This window comes from Hemibagrus wyckioides, linkage group LG09, assembly GCF_019097595.1.
Source record: "Hemibagrus wyckioides isolate EC202008001 linkage group LG09, SWU_Hwy_1.0, whole genome shotgun sequence".
NCBI lineage: Eukaryota > Metazoa > Chordata > Actinopteri > Siluriformes > Bagridae > Hemibagrus > Hemibagrus wyckioides.
In genome coordinates, this window is record NC_080718.1 from 9,566,970 (window position 1) to 9,593,681 (window position 26,712).

At 38.7% G+C, this 26,712-nt stretch overlaps 1 protein-coding gene across 2 annotated transcripts in view; it reads right to left on the reverse strand.

Moving 5' to 3' along the window:
* eif2ak4 (eukaryotic translation initiation factor 2 alpha kinase 4) overlaps window positions 1–26,712 on the reverse strand; it is a 47,375-nt gene that overhangs the window by 14,070 nt on the left and 6,593 nt on the right. For both annotated transcript variants that reach the window (XM_058398689.1, XM_058398688.1), the window contains exons 8-31: window positions 26,103–26,260; window positions 23,263–23,798; window positions 19,135–19,250; window positions 18,096–18,250; window positions 17,550–17,974; window positions 17,008–17,080; window positions 16,828–16,917; window positions 14,195–14,317; window positions 13,866–13,970; window positions 12,811–12,874; window positions 12,593–12,672; window positions 12,404–12,505; window positions 11,452–11,502; window positions 11,130–11,366; window positions 9,584–9,659; window positions 5,995–6,116; window positions 5,710–5,759; window positions 5,347–5,515; window positions 5,089–5,205; window positions 3,827–3,892; window positions 2,997–3,170; window positions 1,223–1,357; window positions 1,017–1,124; window positions 784–912 (exon numbers count right to left, since the gene is read on the reverse strand). In XM_058398689.1, the coding sequence (XP_058254672.1) occupies window positions 784–912; window positions 1,017–1,124; window positions 1,223–1,357; window positions 2,997–3,170; window positions 3,827–3,892; window positions 5,089–5,205; window positions 5,347–5,515; window positions 5,710–5,759; window positions 5,995–6,116; window positions 9,584–9,659; window positions 11,130–11,366; window positions 11,452–11,502; window positions 12,404–12,505; window positions 12,593–12,672; window positions 12,811–12,874; window positions 13,866–13,970; window positions 14,195–14,317; window positions 16,828–16,917; window positions 17,008–17,080; window positions 17,550–17,974; window positions 18,096–18,250; window positions 19,135–19,250; window positions 23,263–23,798; window positions 26,103–26,260 (3,461 nt within the window). The remainder of the gene's footprint in view (window positions 1–783; window positions 913–1,016; window positions 1,125–1,222; window positions 1,358–2,996; window positions 3,171–3,826; window positions 3,893–5,088; window positions 5,206–5,346; window positions 5,516–5,709; window positions 5,760–5,994; window positions 6,117–9,583; window positions 9,660–11,129; window positions 11,367–11,451; window positions 11,503–12,403; window positions 12,506–12,592; window positions 12,673–12,810; window positions 12,875–13,865; window positions 13,971–14,194; window positions 14,318–16,827; window positions 16,918–17,007; window positions 17,081–17,549; window positions 17,975–18,095; window positions 18,251–19,134; window positions 19,251–23,262; window positions 23,799–26,102; window positions 26,261–26,712) is intronic.

A 26,712-nucleotide genomic window follows, 5' to 3' on the forward strand; every position in this document is an offset into this window, starting at 1 on the left:
GTCAGCATTTAATCATTCACCTATATATTTAAATGTCACATATATTAACCCCACTGAATTCATAACTTTCACGTTAAAGCCAGTTTTACAATGTGAGACGTTAGCTGTTTTGTTATAAAAAGATTATTACTTGTCACATTAAAGGAAATTAAATATTAAACAGTAATAAAACCTAGACAGAAATCTATAACAGATCGTGTAATAACCTGTTCTACTTGTCAGCTTATACAATGAACATCATCTAATGATAGACCTGGCGTTAAAGAAATTACTACATGCTGCTGAAGTAATCAATCCAGTCCCATGCAAGAAATAATTATAGAGGCATAAACAGTAACATTCTTCAAACTGAACTAGAGATAATAAGGATATTTTTTCTGTTCATTAGCATGTTTCACCATTTCACTACTGTAAATGGTTGTCCCAAGAGTATTGTGTAATCCTATTTAGTCCTCTAATCTGTGGATTTCTGCAAAATTAAAATCACACACTAGCAGCTGTCTTTGTAATTTAGTGAAATGGCACTAAATCGCCACCAGAAAGCACATGACATTATGCATTAAAGGCCCATCCATCTCTACACAGGCCAAAAATTCTATTACAATGTGCAATTTCTGTCTGTGACAAACCCGGCCATTGCAGTTATCTAACGGGTCATTGTAGTTACTAAATAATATACTGTAGTTGAGTAACTGAATAATAAGGTGGGACTAACAAAACTGTCAATCCTAAACCAATCCTTACACCTCCCTGAACCTGAGGTAAAATGTCAAAACCCCTGACCTGTGACACATCGTAAACCAAATCAGCTGACACTCCGGCAGTCCAGAGCTTCTGCACGACGTTAATTGCTCTGCCCATTGACGTATGGCCTACAGGGACCGCTAGCACATCACACAAGCTTATAGGAGGCTGTGGAGAGACACAAGAGACAAGACAGCCAATCAGAGACAGGAATGCTTGCAAACAACTAATGAGTCAGGCAGAGGAACAAATGCATCCGTGAGAAGTCTCACCGGTTCTTCCATGGCTGCCATGGCGATGCAAATCTTATCGAGGGCTATACTCGCCCCCACTGCGGAGGCCACGGGAGCAGTCGCTGTTGGTCCACGGAATTCCAGGATCTGAGTTGGGAGTCAAAAGCAAGCTTCTGAAGAGCAGTTTTATAATAGGACAGCGCTCATTACAGATCATTTATGAGGTCTGTGCATGTTGGACCTACCAGGTGGTCATAACGTCCTCCAGCTGCTATTATATCAGGAACAGTGCGCTTGCGTTTCTTAATAAAGGCCACAAACTGGAAGACGACCCCAGAGTGCTGTTGCACCTTATAGACAAGGCCCAGATTGACCACAACCTGTAACCCAACAAGAAGTTCAACTGCTTAGTATAACAGTATAACATGACTTCCATCTGTTTAATGTAGGAACCTAGATACAAGATTCAGTCATGTCTCATGACTTCTTTAAAGATGATATGTGTCCTCATGCCATAAATTAATTATTAAAGTAAATAAAGTAATTATTTACACGCCCAGAACACTTTATTCAGAACACTATACTAATACTGGGTAGGGTCATCCTTTGCTCTAAAACAGCCTCAATTCTTCTTGGCATGGATTCCACAAAATTTTGGAAACAATCCCTTGAGATTCTAGTCCATGTTGACATGAGTGCATCACACAATTTCTGCAAATTTGTCAAGTAAATGTTTATTCTGCAACTCATACAAGCATAACATACTCAGATAAGTAGAAACATCAGAGTGAATTCATTATAGATTTAACCAGTTTCAAATAACTTTTACTTTGGTACATTATCATACTGGATGTAGCCATTAGAAGATGGTAAATTGTCGCTATAAAAGGATGTGCAGCAACAACACTGAAAAAGTCTGTGGCATTCAAGTGATGATTGAATGGTATTAACAAACCCAAGAAAACATTCCCACCATCATTACACTACCTCCATCAGTCTGGACTGTTGACAGAAGGCAGACTGGATTCATGAATTCATGCTGTTGGCGCCAAATTTTGACCCTACTGTCTGTGACTAAGCAGAAATCGAGATTAATCAGAGCACGCTACATTTTTCCAGTCTTCAACTGTTCAGTTTTGGTTAGCCTGTGCCAACTGCAGCCTCAGCTTTCTGTTCTTGGCTAACTGAAGTGGAACCCAACATGCTCTTCTACTGTTGTAGCTCATCTGTCTCCAGTTTCAATGTGGTGCGCATTCTGAGATGCTTTTCTGCTCACCACAATTGAACAAAGTGGTTATCTGAGTCACTGTAGCCTCTTTATCAGCTCAAACCAGTCTGGCCACTCTCCACTGACCTCTCTCAACAACATATCATTTCCATCCATAGAACTGACACTCACTGGATTACTACACTATTATTTTACTGCACCATTCTGAGAAAACACTAAAGATCAGCAGTTATAGAACTATTCAAACTAGCCCATCTGGCACCAAGTCAAAATCACTGAGATCACATTTTTCCCATTTCACATTCTGCTGGTTGGTGTGATTATGTGTAGTTGCTGTTCCATATCTACACGATTTTATGCATTGTGCTACTGCCACATGATTGGCTGATTACATAATTGCATGAATGCAGAGGTGTACAGGTGTGTTTTCATGACATTATAAATAACACCACCTTTATTTGTAAGCCTTAAATATTTTGCAACTATGTATGTATGTAAATAACATCTACATACATATTATTTTTTAAAAGTACTGCCAATACAGTTATATATATATTTTTTCTTCTAAATTTTGTAAAAATCTGCTACTAATTCGTTTAGGTTTGGTGGGTGCACTGAACAGAGCTTTCTCATGCAGGAAAAAGTTAGTAGGCCCTGTTCACTACAATCACTACAGAGTAATTTTTCAAAAAGTCAGTTGTTTTCTCAAGCTTTACAAAGACAGCACCATTGCTGGTGAGTCTGTAATAAAAGAAACAGATTAAACAGAGCAGCATGAATAACAGTTGTACCTGTATTTTAACTCCTAGTCTCTTGAGCAGACCTGTAAGCTCCTCCAGATCTTTAAGGCCTTGCTTGGCTAGCTGGGAGACTGCAGCAGTCTTCTGTTTGGTCAGAGAGTTGATGAGCGGACTGAGTTCCCGCAGCTCTCCCTTCTGCTCTATGAACTTATAAAGCATCTGTAACTGCAGAGAGATGCACACTGAACATGAATCGTAATTTATGGTGGTAAGACATGCAGAAACTGTAAAATCTAATAATCCTTGTTCATTCCTGTATAATTATTCTATAAGGTCCTGAATAGACAAACACAGACCTCATGTGTAGAGAGCTGAATTAATCACCATGCATTTACAGAATAGTCATCCTATGCTGAGAGATTTTTAAATAGCTGATGTACAGCAGTGTAAATAATTAACTAAAAGGAAATATCCACCCTCAATGACCTGCATATTAATCATTCAAATTAACATTATCTTTAAATCTTTGCTTCCAAAATTTATTTTATAATGAAATTCTGATGTGATTTTTTTTTAGCAACATAAATTATTTATTTTCTTTTATTTATATTACATTCGGGAAGTTGTGTTCAGCTGTCTCGGTTTAAGGAGCTAACAATAAAATCATTTTTTCTACTATATAAAAACAACTATAACTGCACAGGCAATGTCCACCTGTGACATCAGCATGACAAACAACGCTAACTTCCCCACACCGACTGATTTTACGCACAAGACTTTCAGGGTGGATTTTTATTCATACATAGAATTCTAAAACTTAAAATACTGTACATGCAAATTAGATCTGTGACCTAAGATGCTGTTCATTTCCTGTAACGTACACTGTTATTAGACAAGGACAGGTTGCAGAACTTGGCTTCGACCTCGCGTTTCGTCAGCTTCTCACTCTGTTGAGAAAGAGAAATATTGAAAGGAAGCTATGTCATGACGAGACCTTCAGGGAGCAAATCAGCACTACAAGCAAACCAGTGAACTCTGTGAACTGTAAGCTTAAATGAAAAACACACACAATATATAAGATGGGTTTTTTGCTGGTATTATCCTAGCTTTGTTCACCTCAGTATTCAGTAATAATCTTATAAATCTAAGTCAAGAGCTGAAGATGTGTTTTAGGCCCTAGTCTTTTTGTACTAACATGAGGAAATGTTTTTAACAAAGACTACAAAGCACTTCTAACTTCTAAGTCACTGTAGTTCAGGGCACCATCCAAAAGCTGCGATGTAAACATTTACATTTATGGCACTTGGCAGAAGCCCTTAACCAGAGCAACTTGCATTTATCTCATTTATACAAATGAGCAATTTAGGGTTTAGCTTGGTGGTCCTGGGACCAAATGAGCAAATTAGGGTTTAGCTTGGTGGTCCTGGGACCTTTCAGTCAGTAGTCCAACACCGTAACCACTGAGCTACCGCTTCCTATAAACATAAACCCTGATCTGCACTGCAGATTACTGTGGAGAGGGCAACAGTGTTGCAAAGGAATGCTATATGTAGCACTGAACCCTGGCCTCCATCTCTGCATGGGACTTGCAAATTACAGAATTACAATATGTGTAATGGAAACTGTCAGATGCCACTATGCTGCTGCTATTACAGCATTTTCCATTATTTTAAGTGCTGCAGAAATCTTGATTATAATTGGTTAAAAGGTGTTGATTGCTGTTCTACAACAGCAGCTGTGACAGTAACATGCCAGCGAATACATTGCTGTTTCCATAGCAACAACTTAAACAGGACGGAATAAATCCATTTATAGGATTCACTCCCCAAAAAAGATACACGTGTTCCTGCTGATATGATGAAGTGCAATGTTTAATTTGCATTTTTGAAAGTGTGTTAAGTGCTCTGGACTTGTAGGCTTTCTAAGATGTCAGAACTTATGAACTGAATCTACATGACTTTTTTTGCATTACATTGCCGCCACATGACTGGCTGATTAGATAACTGCAGGTGTACAGATGTAAAGTAGTAGTAAAGTGGACAGTGCAAGTGGGTTACATGATTTATTCAAGCATGTTGCTTGGATATATTTAAAAATGTGCTGGCCAAAGTGTCAGCATGTGTGCATGCATGTCTGAGCTTACCATGGCATCATACAGTATACTAGAAGCCTGGCTCAGTTTGTCCTCTGGTACACCACTATGCAGCAGAATGGCACGTAACAGGCTGGTGTGGTTCAGATAGATAGTATAGTTCCTTTCCTGCAATGCAGCATGAGACACAAAACCCTTAATGTGTACTACTTGACATAACCTTATTGCTCCTCCATATCACCAGATTATTTCCTATACATAATCTCAAATTTAATACAATTCACTATTGCAGCTGCTTGTTTCAGATACCTGGAGTGCAGTGAACTCTTGGATAACCTCAGAGATAGTGTAGATGGTCTCAGCGTCAGGGAGTAAGCTGTTTGTTACAGGCACAACAATGTCGAAAGCACACTCGAGCAGCTCTTTGGGATGAGCCCTATCCAACTTCCGTGGCCTGAACACACGCTCGATACTGTACCTGTATCAACATCAGGGATTATTATTAATAACCCACAAATTACATACATCTTTTATAATGCTTATTGTGCATTGGGGGGTGGGGGGTTGGTGCTGAATCCTATCCCAGGGGACTCTGATGCAAGCATCAACTTGAACTTTCCTCCTCAAATCCAAACTCCCAAAGCAAGGGGAGATATATATTTTTAAACTTACCTTTTGAGATGTGAAATGCCATTTCTGGCCACAAATCTAGCAAATGTGACCTGGTGAAAGAAAAGGTGGGACAGACAAAATAATATTTAATAAACACGGTCCTTATGAACGCAGCATTCAGTAAATACACTGAACTGGAATAAAAGGTAAATAATTGCACTGTACGTGTGGAAATGGTGGCTATTTTGTTATTTCATAAACATTCCAGTCCTTTCTGCACTGGGGGCAGTTTCAGCATCATGAACATAGAAAATGAGTTGTGAATGCTGATCCTGGACCACTCACCCTCAGGTCAAATGGAAGAGTGACCAGCATGCCACTGTGGTCCATAAAGCAGGCCAGCTCACAGTTTTCATACAGCTTCTTGTTCCTGGGTAGGAGGAGTGGGGTCTGTAACCTTACTGCACCTGAGAGAGAGAGAGAGAGAGAGAGAGAGTGATATGGACTAATGTCAGCCCAAGAGATGATATGGACTAATGTCAGCCCAAGAGACTATACAGCAGGAAGAAAAACAGAATCAATAGTGAGGTGAAGAAAAGTGGAATAAGATAATTCTTATTAGAAGATCTTATTAATTAGCAAGGAATTTCTCCTGCAGTTAAGTTTATTCTCTGTTAGTGCTAAACATAACTGAAATACAATCCTTGCTCTGTGGCTGATGACTTCATGACCAGCACTGTGTTAGTGTATTCAGTGTCCCAGCTGTATGGCTCTATCTAGTCTCGGCTGGATTAAAGCCTGTCAGAGAAGCATTGCTAGCTGACAGAGACCAAATCAGAATTTACTGAGGTGGAACATGACCATTCAACTCTCAGGTCATTATCAGGCCAGAAAAACCTCCCTGATAGACAGCATGCTGCATCCAAAGAAGGCGGTCACTGAGCTATATGGAGAGCTTTGTTGGTAGACAAGAGCTATTTAAGCTGAGCCATGTATGTCTCGAGGTATACATGTCCCCATCTACACAAGTACATTTCAAGAGTCGGTACATCTGTAAATACGAATGATCTACTAACAGTAATATGATGCACAGATTTATGCTATATATTCATTATCAATCATTGTGGCTTAAAATGCATTGAAGTTGGAGTTATTAGCAGGCTGTGTAAAGCTGTTTACTGAAGTCTGAGGTTTTTGGGGATTTTGCATATTAGCATTTAACTGGACTGATACAAGAGCTTTTAAATAATGTCCTGAATAAGTGGGATTACTGGTCAATTAGTAAAAATGAATAATCTGGCAACCCCTACAAACAAAGGGCAGAGATATACAGCAGAGATGTACAGGTGAAAAAATATTCAACTAATATGTAAAATATTCAACTAATTTCTAAATATATATCGCAAAAAAGCTCTTCTGATATATAGAAAATTAAAAAGTGTTAGCCTTACTTATTATTGGACATTTTAAACTGGACATCCTGTTGTATGAATCAAACAACAGAGATTCTAACACCGTGATAAAAACAATGCACAGTTCTCCTGATTATATTTCCCAAATATGGGTGTTCCTGAAACTCACTTTTGCTCTGTAAAGGAACAGTGAACTTGTATTGAAGCATCCTAGCATAACATAATGGGGCAAGCAGTGAGTCATCATGATATTAGGCAACATTAAAGCCTTTCTATGATCCAAGGCAGATGGAGAAACAAAGGCCCATAACCCCACATTAAAAGAAACAGTTACACTACCCCAGCATGGATGTAAAGCAAACACTGCACAAATGGCAAAGTTTGGCAGTTATACAAAACACCCTGTAATCAAAACCTAATGGCTTTAAACATAAGCTAAGTGCTGTCTCATGAAAGGACACAGAACACACACATTCCCCAGTCCCATATATATATTAGCTATATAATTCACCATGAAGAACAATAGCTCTGTTTTAACTCTTACTGAGATTATAAAAGCAAAACACACACACACACAACTTCTAAGACATAACTTGGCAACTGAAAACAGACATTTTTTCATGCGTCATGCATCGACACAGCTCATTCAAGATCATTCAATAATCAGAGAGTGTGGTCTACAAAATTGAGATTTTCTAAGACCTTTATCATTTACTGATGATCTGCTACACATCAAACTCAAAACTCTTTGCTAAAGTGGTTTGCTGCATTTTTGTTATTCCTCTGAGAAGTTAGCAGTTTTGTGCCATGCTTATGTCACATAGAGACATTATAAGTGTAATTACAATGGTATTCAGTGTCACAGCTGTATGTCACTATCCAGTCTCAGCTAGTCTAAAGCCTGTGGGAAAAGACCAGACCAGAATCTACTGAGGAACATGGTTAAACTCCCAGGTCATTATCAGCACAGAAAACCCCCCCCATACTCTGCTATATAGACTGCATCCTGAATCCAAAGACGGTAGTCACAGAGAATCAACCACTGAAGCCGAGCCTCATACTGTATGTCTCCAGACTGACTAGACAAATGAAATGGTACATCTTTAAATAATAACGATGATTTATCAGAGATGTCGGTAACTTAATTATAAGACGTTAAATATGTTTATATCAAAATATTTTATTTAGTTTAGTGACTGCTAACGTGGTGTTAACAGGAGAAAACATTTCAATCATTTCAAATGCGAGTGATAACGGTCAGGTTTCACTTTTCACTACTATAAGCAAAAGGGAAAGAGCTTCCCGTCTTACTCGCTCATTTTCCAGGAAGGTCAAGGACCAGAATGTAGCTACAGAATATGATGATGATGTGTTAAGTTATGTCAGGGTCTGGGCTCAGCTAGTTAGTGATCTATGAGATGATGAAGCACAAAGTGTTGGTCGTGGTATTACTATAATAGTCGAAGCTTTGGAATGAGGCCCGTTCCCATTGATGGACAACCAAGTTACCATGGTAACAGCGATAGTAAAAATCTGTTTACTGGCAGTTTAAAAAAGTTTTGTTTCTGATTTTTTTTCTCATGGAAATCATAGTAACACACTCACACCCACACAAGTGAAACTGATGGGTTATGTGATGTGATGTAATGTGATGGATTGGATTGTTCTCAGGCTGTTGAGCTGTGCTGGTTGAGAGCACTCTGGGGAGTGGGGCAATGTGTGGTAACTCAAGGCCACTGTACATACACAGTACATTCAGAAGCAGCCCAGGCTATGTGAAGACAAATAATGAAAACAGCTCTGCATATGTTTGTTATTTTCTGCCTACCTGAGCGTGCAGATCATCATCAGCGATCACAGACATTAAAAAATGAGTAAAAGGTGCCGTGAACAGTGCGCGCACAACACACAAACACATTCATGAGTGTGGAGAAGTGAAATGAACACATAAAGAAACTGACATCCATGAATGCTTCCAGTCCCCCTTCACAAGGTCTGCACTCTGCTCAATGAGTCAGGTTAATCATGCAAAAGAGCTATGGCTTTTTTTATTAAAAAATAAATAAATAAATAGAAAAATTCTGTTAATATGGCTTGCTGACAACTTGCACATTAGCAAAAAGTAAAAAAAACTAAAAAAAAAAAAAAAAAAAAATTCATATTTTTCTTCTTCTACTTTAAGCCCTAATATTTTAGAAAGAGACTAAAGTTGGAGAGAAGACATTCTTTTATCCATATTTTACCCTAGACTACACGGCTGCTTATTATTAAAGATCATTATCTAAACCATAAAAGGAAATATGCGATATGATGTCTTAATGAGGCTGCACTAATGCATACAATAAGGAAGAGTTTAAAGACAACAAATTTATAAACTGTATTATTTTATGTTTATTGCAATATATTACATCACTATATTTTCCTGATGTAAGAATGTCAATACCTAAAATAGTTAAATAAGTGCTCTCGGGCAAAGGAAGAATGTTCAAGATACATCCAAACTCAGTGGGAGTTTCACTCACCATGCTTTCTGAAGACTCTGGTGATTGTCTCATACACGTACTGCTGCAGTTTTGCGCTGTTGAAATTAAAACTGCCCTGGGGAAAAACAAAACAGCGTGGGGTCGGTTAAGAAACGGTGGCTCTAAGGGTGTTTAAACATAGCTGGTATGATATGAACCAGATGATGAGGCTTTATGTAGGAAGCGTTGGAGTTTAAAAACTACACAGGTACATATCGACATCTAGGGGTGAGGAAGGAATAATGCACTGAACCCAGAGAGACCAGAATGAAGAGATGGTTATGGATAACTGATATTTAATTGCAATATTGCAATATGCAGATGTGTTCATTTATAAGCAAACAGAATCAGACAAGTCCATAAGTATTTGGACAGTGACACAGTAATTTTGCTTTGTACCCCAGCACAACCCTCAGTCACTTGACTTCAAGCCAACTGAGCATGCTTTTCGTAACTGAAGACAAAACTGAAGGCATCTGCAGTAAACATCTGGAAACTAGCATTTGGTGTGATGCCTAAACTGATCTTTTTGTTAAACTCCATGAATTAAAGTCTACACTTCCACCCCATTGTGGTGATGTACAGTGGTAAAGTTACAAAAATTGGACCCGACTATACTATACGTACATAAGAGCATACTTTATACAACTGTAACAAACCAATGAACCAATGATCATTCTGCAGTCTGGGCCATATCTGATTTTATACATAATAAACACTATATAGCTGAAATGTGGACACCAGACCATTGCATCCATATTTGGTTCCTCCCCAAACTGTTTCTGCAAAGTTGAAAGCATGCAATGGTACAGAATGTCTTTGTATGCTCAAGCATTACAGTTTTCTTTCAGCTAAGAAATAAAAGGCCAAAACCTGTTCAGCATGACAATGCACCTCAAACCTCAATGAACACACCTGAGATGAACTGTAACACTGACTGCACCCCAGGCCTCCTCACTTCACTCAGTGCCTGACTTCAATGAGCACAAATCCCCACAGTTACACTTCAAAATCTAGTGGAAAAACTTACCAAAAGAATCACTGTTTCTATAACAGCAAAAGTATAAAATGTGCGTGTGGTCAGGTATCCTCAAACTTTTGGCAGTATAGCGCAAATATAGTACAAGTGTCAAAAGAACATGGGGTATAAAAATCTATACACCCCTGTTCAAATTACAGGTTTTTGTGATGGAAAAACTGAAACCTAGATCAATTAGGTCAAATCTGGCTTTACATTCGATATAAGCAAAACTGAAGTAAAAAACAAATGATGATAATGTGATTGAGCGATCTGCTACAGAAACTGGATCCTGATTAGAAAACTAGAGTTGCCGAAAGAGGGCCAGTTTTCCAGCCATGATTTGTTTCTTTTGGAGAAATGTTTTGCTAGTTATCAGCCCTTGCCCTATACTACACAGTATACTGTAACAGCATTTTGTGCCGTGCATCACTGATACAATGTTTTATACCTAAAACAGGTGTTTAGCACCTCCAAATGTGGATGATACTGCTGACCTAAACAGCATGTGTTATAATGCCAAGTTACCTTATAAATGTCAATATCGTAGGTGTAGTCCATCACAGGAGAGCTGCTCTGAGAGAACAGCTGGTTCACCATGGTGCGGTAGGCTTTCCCGTTGACGTTAGCCATGGTGTGCTGTAGCACCTCGTGTAGCTCCGATTCCTCCATCTGAGGAGGCGGCAGGAGATCGCTCTTCAAAAGCTCCACTGCTGTGGGCCGCCGGGCCGGGTCATGGTTCAGCAGCCAGCAAATCACATTCCTCTGAAACCAGGCAAGAGAAGAGATATTGCACTGCTCTTAAGTTGAGTATAATTTAAAAGAAAAAAGAACAACTTCAAAAGCTCACCTGTGTTCCATTCTCATATTCACAGAAATCTTCAGGGAAGTCAATAGACTCCTGCAAAAAGACAGAACAGACTCTGATGTAAAGGCATGTGCTGGAATAAGTTACCTGCTCCCTGATGTTAATTATGTGTGTTATGGTGAAATTTTACTCATTTCTAACTAAGGCAGTATTCACACTGGCAGTTTAAGTCTGAAACTGAGCACTGCTTGCATGAAAAATTGGTAATGTGAAGGCTGTCATGCAAACCAGGAAGGACACCAAGGTATTGAATCCAAGGTTACCTGTAGGACATGGTCAGAGTTTGGTTGCACTGGAATTGTGCAATGATTCCCGTAAATGTGAACACAACTTGTACACAGTTTTGCACTTGTTCAGAAAGTAAAGTAAGCTGCACATATTACTGTATGTTCCAGGAAGGGGGAGAAATCCTACACCCACCTATGCATTTACATTTACAGCATTTGGCAAACACCCTCATCCACAGTAACTTACGTTTATCTCGTTTATACAACTGAGCAGTTAAAGGTTAAGGGCCTTGCTCAGTAGCCCTAAACAACTTAAGCTGCTACTTCCCTATGCTTTCATGAAATATTTCACACTCAGTCACACAAAGTATCAGTTTTTGAATTTGAATGAATGTTGTTTAAGTGATTATTAAACTGGTAAACAACAAAATTGACCAATTAGAACCGAGTGATGATGATGATGACGATGGTTTGCATTTTATGTACAAAGCTGTTTTATTGTATGTTGATGTTAAGAATGAACTAATGGCTTCCCTTTAAATACTTTAATCATCAGTAACGCACTAAAACATGAAGGTTTCAGATATCCACCGTTTATAGTGAAGTTTTCTGTATCTATAGTCAACTTATTTAAATAGCTGAGATGCTAAACGTGTCCCGCACGTCGCATCTACAGTAAATATCTAATACACCTGGTACACATTTACCTTTCTTAGTTGGCTGAGGACGGAGATGCGCTCAGAAGCCGTGGTCATTGGTCTGTAGGACATCTCAAACAAGATGATCCCTAAACTGAACAGGTCCACTTTCTAAATGCACAAACAGGTTATTTTATTGATTTATTTTTTAATGAATATCTTATATCATGTGATTATGTATACCATTACAAATGTTACCTGGTTATAAGTTGCCTTTGTGTTGCCTTGGACCTCTGGGCTGACGTACAGCGCAGTGCCAACCATACCAGTCATGCTGCCTAGATACATATGAATTAGAAACCACCGCATGTATTTAAATATACATTTTTTTAATATTTATTTTTTAATTTATATATTTAAACAAGCAGCATTAATTAGATTTGGTGTAAACAGTAAAGATAGCTTTGCTGCTTTACCTGTCGGGTCTAATTTTAGAGGAAGCCCTGAGATGTTATCCTCCACCTCCAGTATAGCTGAAGCCTGTAACAGACACAGATGTTGTGATAATTTCCACTTTATATAACACTTCTCTCACCCTGGATTATTAAGTTACATTACACTGCATTCTAGGTATACAAGATGGTCCCATTTAAATTTTTATATAGGGCAGTAATAGTGATCCCTCAAATAATATGCACATAATACATCAAGTAAAAGAAATTTCCACCCTCCATTAAATTACAGCGTTTAATAATTAAATAAAACCAAATTAGAGACATTTTAGAGAAAAATAAAAAAATACCTATTTACAATAACCTAGTATTAATCATAAATGTGCACACCCCTAAACTAGTACTTTGTTGAAGGACCTTTTGGTTTTATACCTACTGACTTTGTCGTTTTGGGTGTTTATAAGTGTTTATCAGTGTGGTACATTTGGACTTTTCCAATCTTTCTTCGATTCTAGATCCATCACACTTGAATTGCATCTCTTGTGCACAGCCTGCTTCAGTTCACCCTACAGTTCTATAGTTGGATTCATAGGTTTTTGTTAGAAAGAGCATCTGACTAGCTGCCTCATTCCATAACCAGACATGTGAATATTATGAGAGATTGTAGTCACAAGCAGAGAGTAATCAGTATGTCAGATATTCCTGCATCTCTGTTAATGTTGGGGTTAATCTGAATAATTGATTACAGTTGTGTGATTATTACTTTTGATCATGTGACTGAACATGACTGGTTTATTCTGAACACCGCCACATCCCCAGTTATAAAAGGGTGTAGAAACTTACGCAACCAGTGTTTTCCTTAACTTGTGCAAATTTTCTTTTTTTCCCCAAAACGTATGATTGATTTTCATTTAATTTTTATGCGGAGAATAGATAAAAAACTCTGATTTGTCTTTCAATTTTGAAAATGGAATAAATCCACTGTATATTAAGATGCAAGTGTTGAACAGATGTTCAATGTGAGTGTACAGTGAATGAAATCCAATCTAGCTTTGCTTAAAAAAACACATATGCTGTACCGTGCTAGCTGGATGGTCAGTAGCCAAGCCAAAGTCTCCGATCTTGACATGGTCACGAGAGTCCAGGAAAATGTTGACAGGCTTCAAATCTCTATGTATCATTCCCTGAGGAGAGAGGCAGAACGTGATCATGCAGTCTGCACCATTATCCCATAGCTAAACCCAAAATAACAGGGCTGTTTTCCCAAAAACAACATGACTAGCTATTTCTGAGTATGTTCGACTATCAGTCTATTTCCTGCCGTGTTTCACTGCAAAAGTGCTAACAGCAAAAAAAGTATACAGTGTCCTTAGGTGTGGATCTGGCTGTGGCTCCAGATGCAGGCTACCTGCTCATGAATGTACGCAATGCCATCCAGGATCTCCCTGAACAGTCTCCAGAGGCGACTGTAGTCCTGATATAGACCCTGGTCTATTGTGTCCCTCAAAGTGCTTTTTTCACAGTACTCCATCTGGAGAGAGAAACACACAGGTAAAGCAAATTTCCAGGGAAATGCATTTAATCCAGACTAGTGGGCATTTTAGTTCTCATCAGTACAAACATACACTTGCTGGCCCAAAGCATACAGACATGTGAACATTAAACATCACATTTCAAAACCAAAGGCATTATAATGCTTTTGGTCCCTCCTCTGCTGCTGGATCAGCCTCCATTCTTCTTCTAGGGTTTAAGGGGATTCTTTCACACCTACTTTGGTAAAAACATGTCTTTATGGACCTCACTTTGTGCACAGGGGCATTGTCCTATTAGTTACGGCCCATTATCCACAGTGAACAGGGCTACTACAGCAATCAGGATTAAGGATAACTGGGAAAAACCCTTATACTTTATGAGTGTTATGGTCAAGGGTCAACACACGTTTGGCCATCCATTGTATTTCAAACTGTTTGAATCTCTAGCAAGTGAAAATTCTATTTCAAGGTGAAGCTAAATTGTGTATAATAGATCCTTTATTTTTTATTTTCCTAGACCAGGGGTGTCCAATATTATCCAGTGGGCCAGAAAGCCAGTGTGGGCGCAGGTTTTGTATTCCAAACAAGTATTAGCAACAGTCATTAAACAGGTGTAATAAGGTGAGCATCCTGCTTGAGTGGAATGAAAGCCTGCACCTACATACGCCATTTACAGATGAGAGAGGACACCCCTGTCCTATACAGAGACAAGTTAACACCCTATCAGTAGTGTATTGTCCTGTGCTGCATGTGCTGGATATGATTTCAGCAGACTCTGGTCAAAAATACCAAAAGAAACACTGATTAATGTGCATCAGTCAAGATGTATACAATGTCCTCCTGTATTTGAAATTAATAAGACTAAAATAAATGCAGCTTAACATGCTGCTGAGTAAGTACAAACTGCTCTGCTCTAAAGACCTTCCTGTATTGAGAAACGGTTACAAAGCTTCAACTGTTTAATGCCTCCTAACAGAAATCCATCAACAATCATAAACTTCTCTTTTGGAAATAGCAACAAGTTTTTTTTTAATCGGTTACTTAATCGGTCTTTGAATACACTGTTAATGAGTGGTCAGTAATGGGGCATTCTTCTTGCACCCTTTTGTGTAAACTCTAGATTCTGCTGTGTTTGGCAATCCTAGGAGATAAGCAGATTCTGAAATACTCAAACAAGCTCATCGGGCACCAAGAACCAAGATATTTGATGTGATTTATAGAAACTCTCTCTCTCATATATATATATATATATATATATTCTGCCTGTCAGATTCTACATTTTGCTTACATATACTCAATCAGAGCAATATGTGATTAATATTTTTATTATATTTACTAAATAATTCATTTAAAAGATGTTTTCATTTCATTTCATTTTACAGTCATATAAAGGCAAAATCAAAACACATTATTTACTTTAATATTCTACTCTAAATATTTACTTGAAATTCTCTTACCCTTCTCTCTGTTATTACATTGTCTTCATTGATAATTATTTTGATTTAAAAATGTTTGTATGTATGTGTGTGTGTGTATATATATATATATATATATATATATATATTTATATATATATATATATATATATATATATATATATATATATATATATATATAGATAGATAGATAGATAGATAGATAGATTCTGCCTGTCAGATTCTACAACATCTTGCTTACATATACTCAATCAGAGCAATATGGGCTTTTAAACACAGAAACAATAAAAACAATGTTATGACTAGGGGAAGAAAATTATTTTAAAAGGTGTATGAAAGGAGTTTGGAGATTAAAAATTATTGCTCTTTTCATTAGCAGTAGCATGTGTACTTTGCTACTTTTCATTCATACTTTTCATTAGCAGTAGCACATGTATTTTCATTAGCTTTGCAACTTACTGTACAAGAGGCCAGGTGGCCAGAGGCCAGGTTCTTCACTTTATCCTAATCAACACAATTCATTTAGATTTCTATGTGTTGTCTATAGGGCTTTTCTACTCAGTCTTTACTCAGAGTTTTGTATTCTGTCTGGTGTTTGTGCTTGTCAGGAGGTTTAAAACAGCCAAAAGGATTTATGTGGTGTAATTTTTTCTCACGGGTGTGAAACTGTGAGACAAGCCGTTATTTAAAATAGTTACATGCTGCATTTATCCAATCACGGTTGTTGATGCTGCAGTGATGCAAATAAGAAAGTTAAGCCAGGGATAAGGAGTGTACAGTGTGAAATGTCAGATTATGAATAGCCAGGATTAATTGTTAACCCTAGGTAAAGTATGAGCAGTGTGAAACATGAAACACTATTACCCAGGATTCCTTTTACCCGGAGTTTACAATTACCCAGGGGGAACTATTTAAAGTGTGATAAACTCTATAGTGTATTTATGTTTGTAGCTGTCTGGTATGAAGTCTATGCCTTCTTCCTATTGGTTGTGTTTAGATAAGTTTCATAGTTGAACACAGCTAGAACTAAGCACATCACATTACGCTTCACCAGACTGGCTGCAAGCTCTCACCTGGATGTAGAGATAATGTGCAATAAGAGGAGGTCTTTCGGATATTGAGCTCTCTGCCATGTCCACTCCTTCTCTTTTACTCAATTCATCCTGTGTGGAACCCAAAAGAAACAATCATGTGAATTAACCGATGAAGAAGTTGGGGATTGTTATAAACAAGCTTCGAAGCCGGTTACCAACCTGGACAATACTGTCTCTGCTCGCATCACCGTTGCCAAAGATGATGTCACTTTCGGAGTCGCTGTTAGACGGACTGTCAAAAAAGCAGAATCGGATTTACCTCAAAGCCAGACATTATTCTGATGTCTTAATAGCTTGGAAATTTTAAGAGAGCCAAAAGAACAACTTTCAGGCTTAATATGAGTGAAGTAGCAATATGAAAGCCATATGTTTAGAGTTAGACCAGATCAGGGATGTGAAAACCAAACTCCCAATCATTATCCCAACCCTGGATTAGTCACTGATCTGGTGCTGTTCATGTTGCTCCAACAGGCTTAATTACAAGTGCCTGCTGTGTCCAGCCCTGATCGCAGTACACCTAACGCAGTACAACACTGCCACCTACCGGACATTATTTTAACATCAAACTAAAATAAAATAGTTGAGCATTATGTTGGTTTTAAATGCTATTTTTCAAAATGGAAAAAAATATATATTCAGGGAATCTCAGCTTATGTGTGTGTATATTTATAGCAATTCCTAACTCTGGTGTAGGAACCTACAGGAAAGACGGACAGAACACATCTGCTTCATCTTCATCATCCTCATCGCTGGAGTCAGTGGCATTGCACTTGGCGCTGGATGATCTCTCCAGAGATGTGCTCCACTCCACCGAACTGGCCAGTGCCGGCGGGGGTGCGTCGTCTTCCACGTTGTCGAGGAGTCCGAGCTCGTTGAGGCGAGGCGGAGCAGCGGGACGTGAAGGCATCTCAGGGGTGCTGGCTGGCTTGGAGGTGTCACTGCTCTCTACCCCTGTTGATGGCGCCTCGTGTCTCTCAATCCACGCATTATAGTAGCGCACAATGTTCTCATGGTTCAGGCGTGAGAGGAGGGTCACCTCTCCCTTAATACGGCGGAACTGCTTGCTGGCTGGATTCACCTGGATGCATTTCACAGCATAGTAGCAGCCATCCAACTTGTTTTGGACCTACAAATAAACAATAGCAAAATGAACACAGAAAAAGGAAGCCCAATGAAGAAAAAGGCATAAATAAATATAAATAAAGGCTTAAATGAATAATGCTCTCAACATAGATGAATTAAATCACCTTGATGACTGCTCCAAAAGCACCTTTCCCCAGCAGCTGGAGCTCCTCAAACTCAATGAAGTAACGGGAGAACTGTTTCTGCACCACTGTACTGAAAGGGGCACTGAGAAGGTGATTCCTTGGGATTACCGTAGACGCAAAATCCACATCCAAGTCTGACAAGAAACGTTCACAAAACAAAGATTGCATTATTTCATCCATCCTTGTGTTTACCATAGCGAGCAACAGGCAAAGTGATTTTTATTAATGTTTGCGACATAAAGCCACAATGACTGCAGTAAGAGTGACAGAACAGCATTTGGACCGGTCCAGTGACACACGTGGCCTGGCATTTCTTTTGCTTCTTGCTCACTTGTTACTCCCTACATTCAGTTAAACCCCTTTTACTGTTTACGGAGCAAAAATGAAAGAAAAATTTAGAACCATGGTTTCATCTTATCTTGTCATATATGACCTCTCAAAAGGTTAATAGAGACATCATAAAAAATAAATAATCAAGCTTGGATGGCAATTAAGCTACTTAGTGTTTTTTATTTTGTCATCAGAACTATAAAAGGGCATGCCCAGGCACAAGAGACAAACTACAAGCAACACATGCGACTAGTCTCCTGCTTGAGTGAGTACAAAGTAAGCTAACATTATACCTTTTACATGAACTAGGCATTATACTGTATAATGTTCTTAACCATCTTGCAAGTGCTACCTACTACTAAGAAAAATAATGTTTTGCAATTCCCTCACCCCAAAAATTAGATGGTCAAACCTTAATAGAATAGAAACATCTTCAATGCTTTGGACTACTCATTTAGTGGGATGGCTTGAATTGAGGGTGCGAGCGTCGTGGCTGATTAGGGCAAAAATTCTAAAAAAAAACTATTTTCAACCATGAGCCTGGCTCTGTACTAGTACTTAACATGAATACTCCATGTCTAATCACCAGTCCAGCTATGATGACTATAATCCACAAATCCCCTACAATTTTTCTATCTTGTATGTGTGTGTGTGTGTGCTTGTGAGAGAAAATGGAAGAGAGCTGTACCTTCTGGACTGGACTCCTGGCAAGGAGGAAGGCTCTTTGGTGAGGGTGGCCGCAGGAAGGAGTGCTCCAGCAGCTGCTGAGTGTTCCAGCGGTCAACATCATTAAGACACACACACCTGTGCACAAAACAAACCGAGTCAAACTCACACACACTTGCAGACACACTTGTATAGCTCCACCAAGCTCCTGAAAGAGTTTTCTGTGTTCTCGTCCTAAACACTCTGTGTTTCTAGTAGAGATTTATAAAACAAGAAGAATCTCATTTTAATGATTCAATTAATTTGACACTAAGTTACAGGGATATAAATAAACAGCTTGACAGTTTTTGGATATACAATGATTAAACTATATGAAGCTTGAGCAGAGACCACAAATTCAGTCTAAACAGATGAACAAAACAGAGATGAGCAGATGTGACCTCATGGACAAGTACATCCAACAACCAGAAAAAAAAAACCCTCTCCTAAGTGACTTTTACCAAAAAACAGGATTTTTTTTTTTATTTTTTATAAATGGCTTGCATATGTGTAAACAAGCTGTACGTCACCATGATTAGAGCATGAACACACTGCTACACTACACACATCAGCCTAGCATCTCAACATTAAGACTAGTGGGTAAATTAGTGATCGAATCAGGAACATGCGTGTATGTGGAAACACTGAACAGAATAAAGCCCAGCATAAAGCCGTTATTGAGCTCTCTTGTAACCATCACCAAAAATTAAAACACTACTCAGATTCAAACAGTAGCTTTTAGGTTTGATGTGAAAATGGTACAAACACAATATGCTACATTAGAAGCAATAATAGATTCAAGATTCAAGAAGCTTTATTGTCATTTCAACCACATATAGCTGGCGCAGTACATAGTGAAATGAAACAACGTTTCTCCAGGACCTGGTGCTACAGAAACATACAACAACAAGTTCAACACAAAACAACAAACAACACCATAGAGCTAGGACAGAAGTTGTCTTAGCCATGTAAAGTGCACAGTGTGCAACTAGGTGCAAACAGAGCATAGAAGAGGATAATGATCATATATTATCTAGACTTAACTAACTTACTAATTCACCAATGTTACTAGGTTACCATAGATACCATATTTATTTCTAGGCAACCAAAAACTGGCTCTGGGCAACAAAGTTTTAGAGCTTTATAAGCATATAAATATACTTTTAATATAAAAGTTTCTTGCTCAAGAAAATATGGCCTCTCTCTTAAAGCTCTCTAGTTTAAGATTAACCACATATCACCTCACATATACCCAAATTCACTACTGAACATGAAGCTCTATCTTCTTTTATTTTTTAACCATGAGTTTGTATATGTTTTTCACATATACCCAACATATACCCAAACATATACTCACATATACCCAAATTCACTACTGAACATGAAGCTCTATCTTCTTTTATTTTTTAACCATGAGTTTGTATATGTTTTTCAAACACACGACTGACATTTCAGACTTTCAGAGGCTTTAAATGCCTCTGAAAGCAGGCCGGGGCAGGACAAACAACCACGGACACACCAGTCATTGATGAAAACCAGCAGAGTCAGCACCACTAAAGCAAACACACCTGCACAACAGCTCACACTGGGGGGCCAAGCACCACATGGCCAAACACACAGACACACACACTGCTACTCAGCACTAATAAATGCCATCTACTAGCAAAGCTAATGCTGATGTGGTCAGAAACTCAGACATAAAAACGACCACGAGTGTTTGCCTGGGATCTTTTTATTTACAGAGTTAACGGTTATCGATCAAAGGCATTTCAGGCAAAAAAAAAAAATCTGCACCGAACCATCAAACAACTTGGTAGCTTAAATGTTCAGCAGTGTTTGCCTGATGACTTTTCATGACCTGCTTGACTGTTTTACTCATCAGTCTTCATGAATGGATAACTAGTTCACTCGTTATTTTATAAAATGTTAGCTATCGCTTTGTAGCCTAGTTACTTAGCTTTACAGGAAACAAACCCTGGGGTTTGAGCAGCACTCTAGAGCTTTTACTTGCTGAGTGGACTGGCTAATTCAGTTTTCATTCTCAACCCCTGGTGTGCTCCAAAAGAATTAAAAATAAAAATGTTAATCAAATATAATAAATCTAAGGAGTCAGATATGGTCTGAGCACAAAAAAAAAAAAAAAATATTAAAATAAATTAAAATACATGGCAAACAATAGCTGGCGACTTTGGGAGAAATATATAACATTCATAATTTCCATCAAAATCATTATTTCTATTATTTCTTTCTAACTCTGACATGTCAGTACGTCCTGTTCTTTTGCTCCTTGGAAAACAATAACAGTAGTTAGTAACGGTAGTAGTTTGTTTTTATATATATATATATATATATATATATATATATATATATATATATATATATATAATCATATTTTGTAACAAACATCTATGTACAGTGGTGTTTGAAAGTTTGTGAACCCTTTAGAATTTTATTTCTGTATAAATATGACCCAACCCATCATCCTAAATCTAGACCATGTGCTAAAAGTAGACAAAGTAAACCTAATTAAACAAAGGAGACAAAAATATTACATTTGGTAATTTATTTATTCAGGAAAATGGGCCAATATTACATATCTGTGAGTGGCAAAAGTACATGAACCTCTACGATTAGCAGTTAATCTAAAGTTCAAATTAGAGTCCATCTGTTTTCAGTCAATGGGATAACAATCAGGTGTCAGTGAGCGCCATGTTTTATTTAAAGAACAGGGATCTATTAAAATCTGATCTTCGCTACAGGTGTTTGGGACGTGTCACAAACAAAGGAGGTTTGTGAGGACCACAGAAAGAGAGATATTGTTGCTCATCAGGTTGGAAAAGGTTACAAAACTATCTCCACTAATCCACAGTTAGACAGATTGTATACAGATGTGTACAAAGGGAGATTTAAGAACTTTGCTACCCTCCCCAGGAATGGTGCACCAACAAAGATCTCTCCAAAAGCAAGATGTGTAACATTCTTTTAGGTCATAAAAGAACCGATAGTAAATTCTAAGCAACTAAAGGCATCTCTTACTTTGACTAATGTTAATGTTCATGACTCCACCATCAGCTATATGCTATCATGTAGACAAGCCAGAGGACTCTCCAGAGAAAATGAGTCCAAGCACACAAGTCCATCTACCAAAGAATGGTTAAAGAGGAACAAAGTTAATGTTTTGGACTGGCCAAATCAAAGTACTGATCTGAATCCAACAGAAAAGTTGAGGAAGGACCTGCAGCAAGCAGTTCATGTGAGGAAACCCACCAACATCCCTGAGAAATGGGCTAGAATTTCCTCTATTGTACAGGACTAATCAACAGTTGCCAGAAATGTTTACTTGCAGTTATTTTTCCATCATTTGTTTGAATGGGTTTAATTTGTCTACTTATAAGGCGTGTTAAAATCTGATGAAGTCATGTCATGGGTCATATTTGTCAGAAATATAGAAAGTTCACAAACTTTCAAGCACCAATGTATCTATGCCTATGCTTTACTTTGCTAAAACGGCTTGTGTACATTTTTTAGGTATGAAAAATGGTTACTGATTGGTTGATGGAAATGAAAAACTCCATATTTTTATACCTTGGAACTTTTTTTAAATAAAAGCTTTCACTGATGACTAAATCACAGCACTGATATCAGAATGCAGAATTATAGACAACCAAGCATTCCTTTAGCAATTAACAAGCTATTGATCAAACCTGTGAATTTGATCTGGAAAACGGGATGTCCTCGGTAAACTATATACAAATTCACACACTACTCATTCACACTACGATGAGTGTTACATTAATACTTGCTGTATCTCTCCACAGTCCTCAGCAACAATGTGGTATTTTGAATTATCGTCTTATTGCAAGTCAAGGTTTCTAAGCAGTAAAGTTAAGGGAGGAACACAGTGAGGAGGTGGGGCATATGAACTAAGAAGAATCGCAGGATATTTACGCATCAGCTGGAATTACAATCAGCCTTCATGTTTTAAACACTTTAAATTATGTAATTGAGAGGATAACCCATATTCAGACGTATCTACTGCAATCTACCTCATAAGGCAATGAACCATCAGTAACAAAGGGTCGAGTGACACTACTGTTTATGGTGAACTTACTTCTTGAGAAAGTCCTGAAGATCAGCAGGTAGGCTGGAGGGAACGGTCACAGGGTATTCCTTGACCTCGCGTCCCTGAGTAAGTGCCATGAGAAGCAGCCCGAGACTCCATATGTCCCCTTTCTTGCCGGTGCGTGTGGGCAGTGTGTCCTCGCTGAAGCGAACGTGAGGCTGCTCAAAAATGTCCTCTTTGCACATGTCCCCTAACCGTTTAGCCAGGCTGTAGTCAGCCAGTCTCACATTGCCCTGGGCATCTAGAAGCACGGAGGAGGCCGTCAGCTGCTTGTGTACCACCGAGTTGGTGTGGAGGTAGTCAAGTGCAGCAAGCAGCTGGGCAGCGTGGTGCCTCAACTGATCAGGGGGCAGTGATGTTCCTGAAGAGAGGCTCTCTGCCAGGCTGCTACCAGGTACATGCTCAGCCAGGAGGTCCACGACCAGGCAGTCCTCACGCTCACTGTAGCTCAACGCCTGGTAGCGAACCAGGTTGGGGTGGTCCAGCTTCAGCAGTGAGTTCAGCTCACTCTCTGCTCCATGGATCTGCAGAGATAAAAACAAAGCAAGCAAGTGATCAGCATGTGACTCTTGATCATTATATAAATCAAGAAACCTCTAGGTTCCTGTCTGTATATGTTTCTGCAATATAACAGGAATAGTCAACTGGCAGACCCAGAAAAGTATTTCACACAACCTAACAGAGCACTTGGTGAATGGACACTGTACAGAGTTTCTGAACCTACAGCATATCTATATACACCGATCAGCAATAACATTATGACCACCTGCCTAATATTGTGTTGTACCCCTTTAGCTGCCAAAACAGCCCTGACCCATCAACGCATGGACTCCACTAGATCCTTGAAGGTGTGCTGTGGTACTGGCAGCAAGATGTTAGCTGCAGATCCTTTGAGTGCTGTAAGTTGCGAGGTGGGGTCTCCATGGATCCTCGATTGGATTGAGATCTGGGGAATTTTGAGGCCAAGTCAACACCTCAAACTCGTTTCACTGCTCATCAAACCATTTCTGAACAATTTTATGAACAAAGGGTATACATGGTCTGCAGCAATGCTTAGGTAGGTGGTACGTGTTAAAGTAACATCCACATGTTCGGCAGGACCCAAGGTTTCCCAGCAATTTCTTTAGCAATTTAAGCAACAGTAGCTTGTCCGTTGGATCGGACCACATAAGCCAGCTCCCCATGTGCATCAATGAGCCGAAAAGAGGCTCTCTGCCAGGCATCAATGTGCCTGGCCGCCCATGACCCTGTCGCAAGTTCACCACTGTTCCTTCCTTGCACCACTTTTGATAGATACTGACGCTGCAGACCGGGAGCACCCCACAAGAGCTGCAGTTTTGGAGAGTCTAGCCATAACAACTTTGAGGACAAAATATATCCCACCCGCTAACAGGTGCCATGAGGAGGAGATCTGTGTTATTCACATCACCGGTCAGTGCTCATGTTAAGGCTGATCGGGGTGTATACAGTCCACTCCAAAACTATATGAACAGCAAGTCCATTCCTGTATTTCCTGGTCTTTTTTGCTATCAGACCACCCAATTTTCTGGTTATACTGGAACATGTGACTGACAGGTGTTTCCAGGTATATCCTGTTAAACTGATTGTTTAACAATAAACAGCTCTAAACATCTATGAACATCTCTTCGTTTTATCCTTTAGTTTTACGTGTGAAGCCTGCATTTGTTTTTAAAAAGGATAAACCAAAATAAATATCAGAGAGCTGTCTATGGAAGAAAAGCAAGACAATCTGAAGCTGAGAAAATAGGGAAAATCTATCTGAAGCTTCACATGAGCACTGGGCATCAGTACAACAATCTGAAATGTCCTGAAAAAGGAAGAAACCACTGGTGTACTGAGCAACAGACATCAAACAGGGTATCCAGGGAAAACAACACTGATGACAAACATTGTCACCAACAGTCACAGGGCAGGAGTGAAGGTAACGCAACAGCTCAAAGAAGGTTTTGAGAGCAGAAATATAGAGGCCATATCCCACAAGATGCAAAACCTTATCGTAAGTAAAAATCAGAAGATCTAATTGGAATTAGCAAAGAAATACCGAGATTTTACACAAAAGCTCTGGAAAAGCAAACATGTGAAGAAAGAAAGGATCAGTTCATGGTGGGTGCAGCATCATGGCTTAGACTTGCATGGCTGCTTCTGGAACATTCTCACTAATCTCTATTGATAATGTAGCTCGGTAGGAGCAGAATGAATTCAGGTGTTTATAGGAACATTCTGAGAAATGCATCAAAATTAATTGGGGGGGGGGTGGCAAGCCAACCATTAGACCTCAACTCAACTGAGCAGCATTTCAACTCCTGAAGAGAAGACTCAAGGGAGAACCCCAGTTCCTACCCAAAAAAGGAAGAAACTGCTTTACAAGCCCAGAAAAGCATTACAAATTAATAAATCAACAATTTGGCAAAGTCACAAAGTTGCAGATGGGATATTGCAAACATGGGATATGTAATCAAATATTTAGTGTCATTTACTTTATAAAAAGCCTAATGTGTTCCTAGACTTTTGCTCACCGAAAAAGAGTATGGTCTGATACACAGTTCTATGTTTTCAGTTGTTTAATACATCTAGATGTAAAGAGCAGGAAATAAATGCAGAAATCCTAAACCCTTGCCTTATATCCAGTTTTTGGTGTATAGCCCAAACAAATGAACTGGATTTGCCATTTCAATAAATTCGGAAGAGGCTGAAAAGCTGTAAGGAGTCTGAATATTCGGTCACATCTGTATATGTACAGTAGTTCACTAAGATAATATACCAGAACTATGATACAATTGTTTCTCATTTAAAAACCCATTCCATACCTGTTTTTTACATTTTTCTATCTTTTCCTTCTCCTGGCTGGTGAAGAATTTTCCAATCTTCTTGTTCCAGCGAAGGATCCATTCATATACAACAGCAAACTCTCCCGAGGTAGCATTGAGAGCATAATACACACTCCGGCCCAGCCTCTTACTCTCACCTTAAACACACACACAATAAAATTACACTGCATGTCTGATATAGGTTACATTTTGATAGCTTGACAGAAACAGGTTGATAGCCTTTGTTAATCCTACAAAATGGAAAAATTGCTGTTACAGCAGCATATAATGATATAGCACACAGACTCTCAACCTTGGGGCCACAAGAGATTTTTTACAAAACAAAATACATAATTTAGCCCTATGCATATAAACTTGATTTAAGTGGCATTTTATAATAATCAAAACTGTGAAATTATAATAATAATAATAATAATTATTATTATTATTATTATATAAGGCTGCTGTTGTTCATTCAGAGTTAAACCCAGAGGCGCTATGTCCTGTTATTGCTGTCATGTTAATCCTAATCTCAACAGCACATGGGTGACATTTCAGTCTGTACCCTAGCATAGCAGCATTCACTCCAAACCTGACAAACGTTCAAACA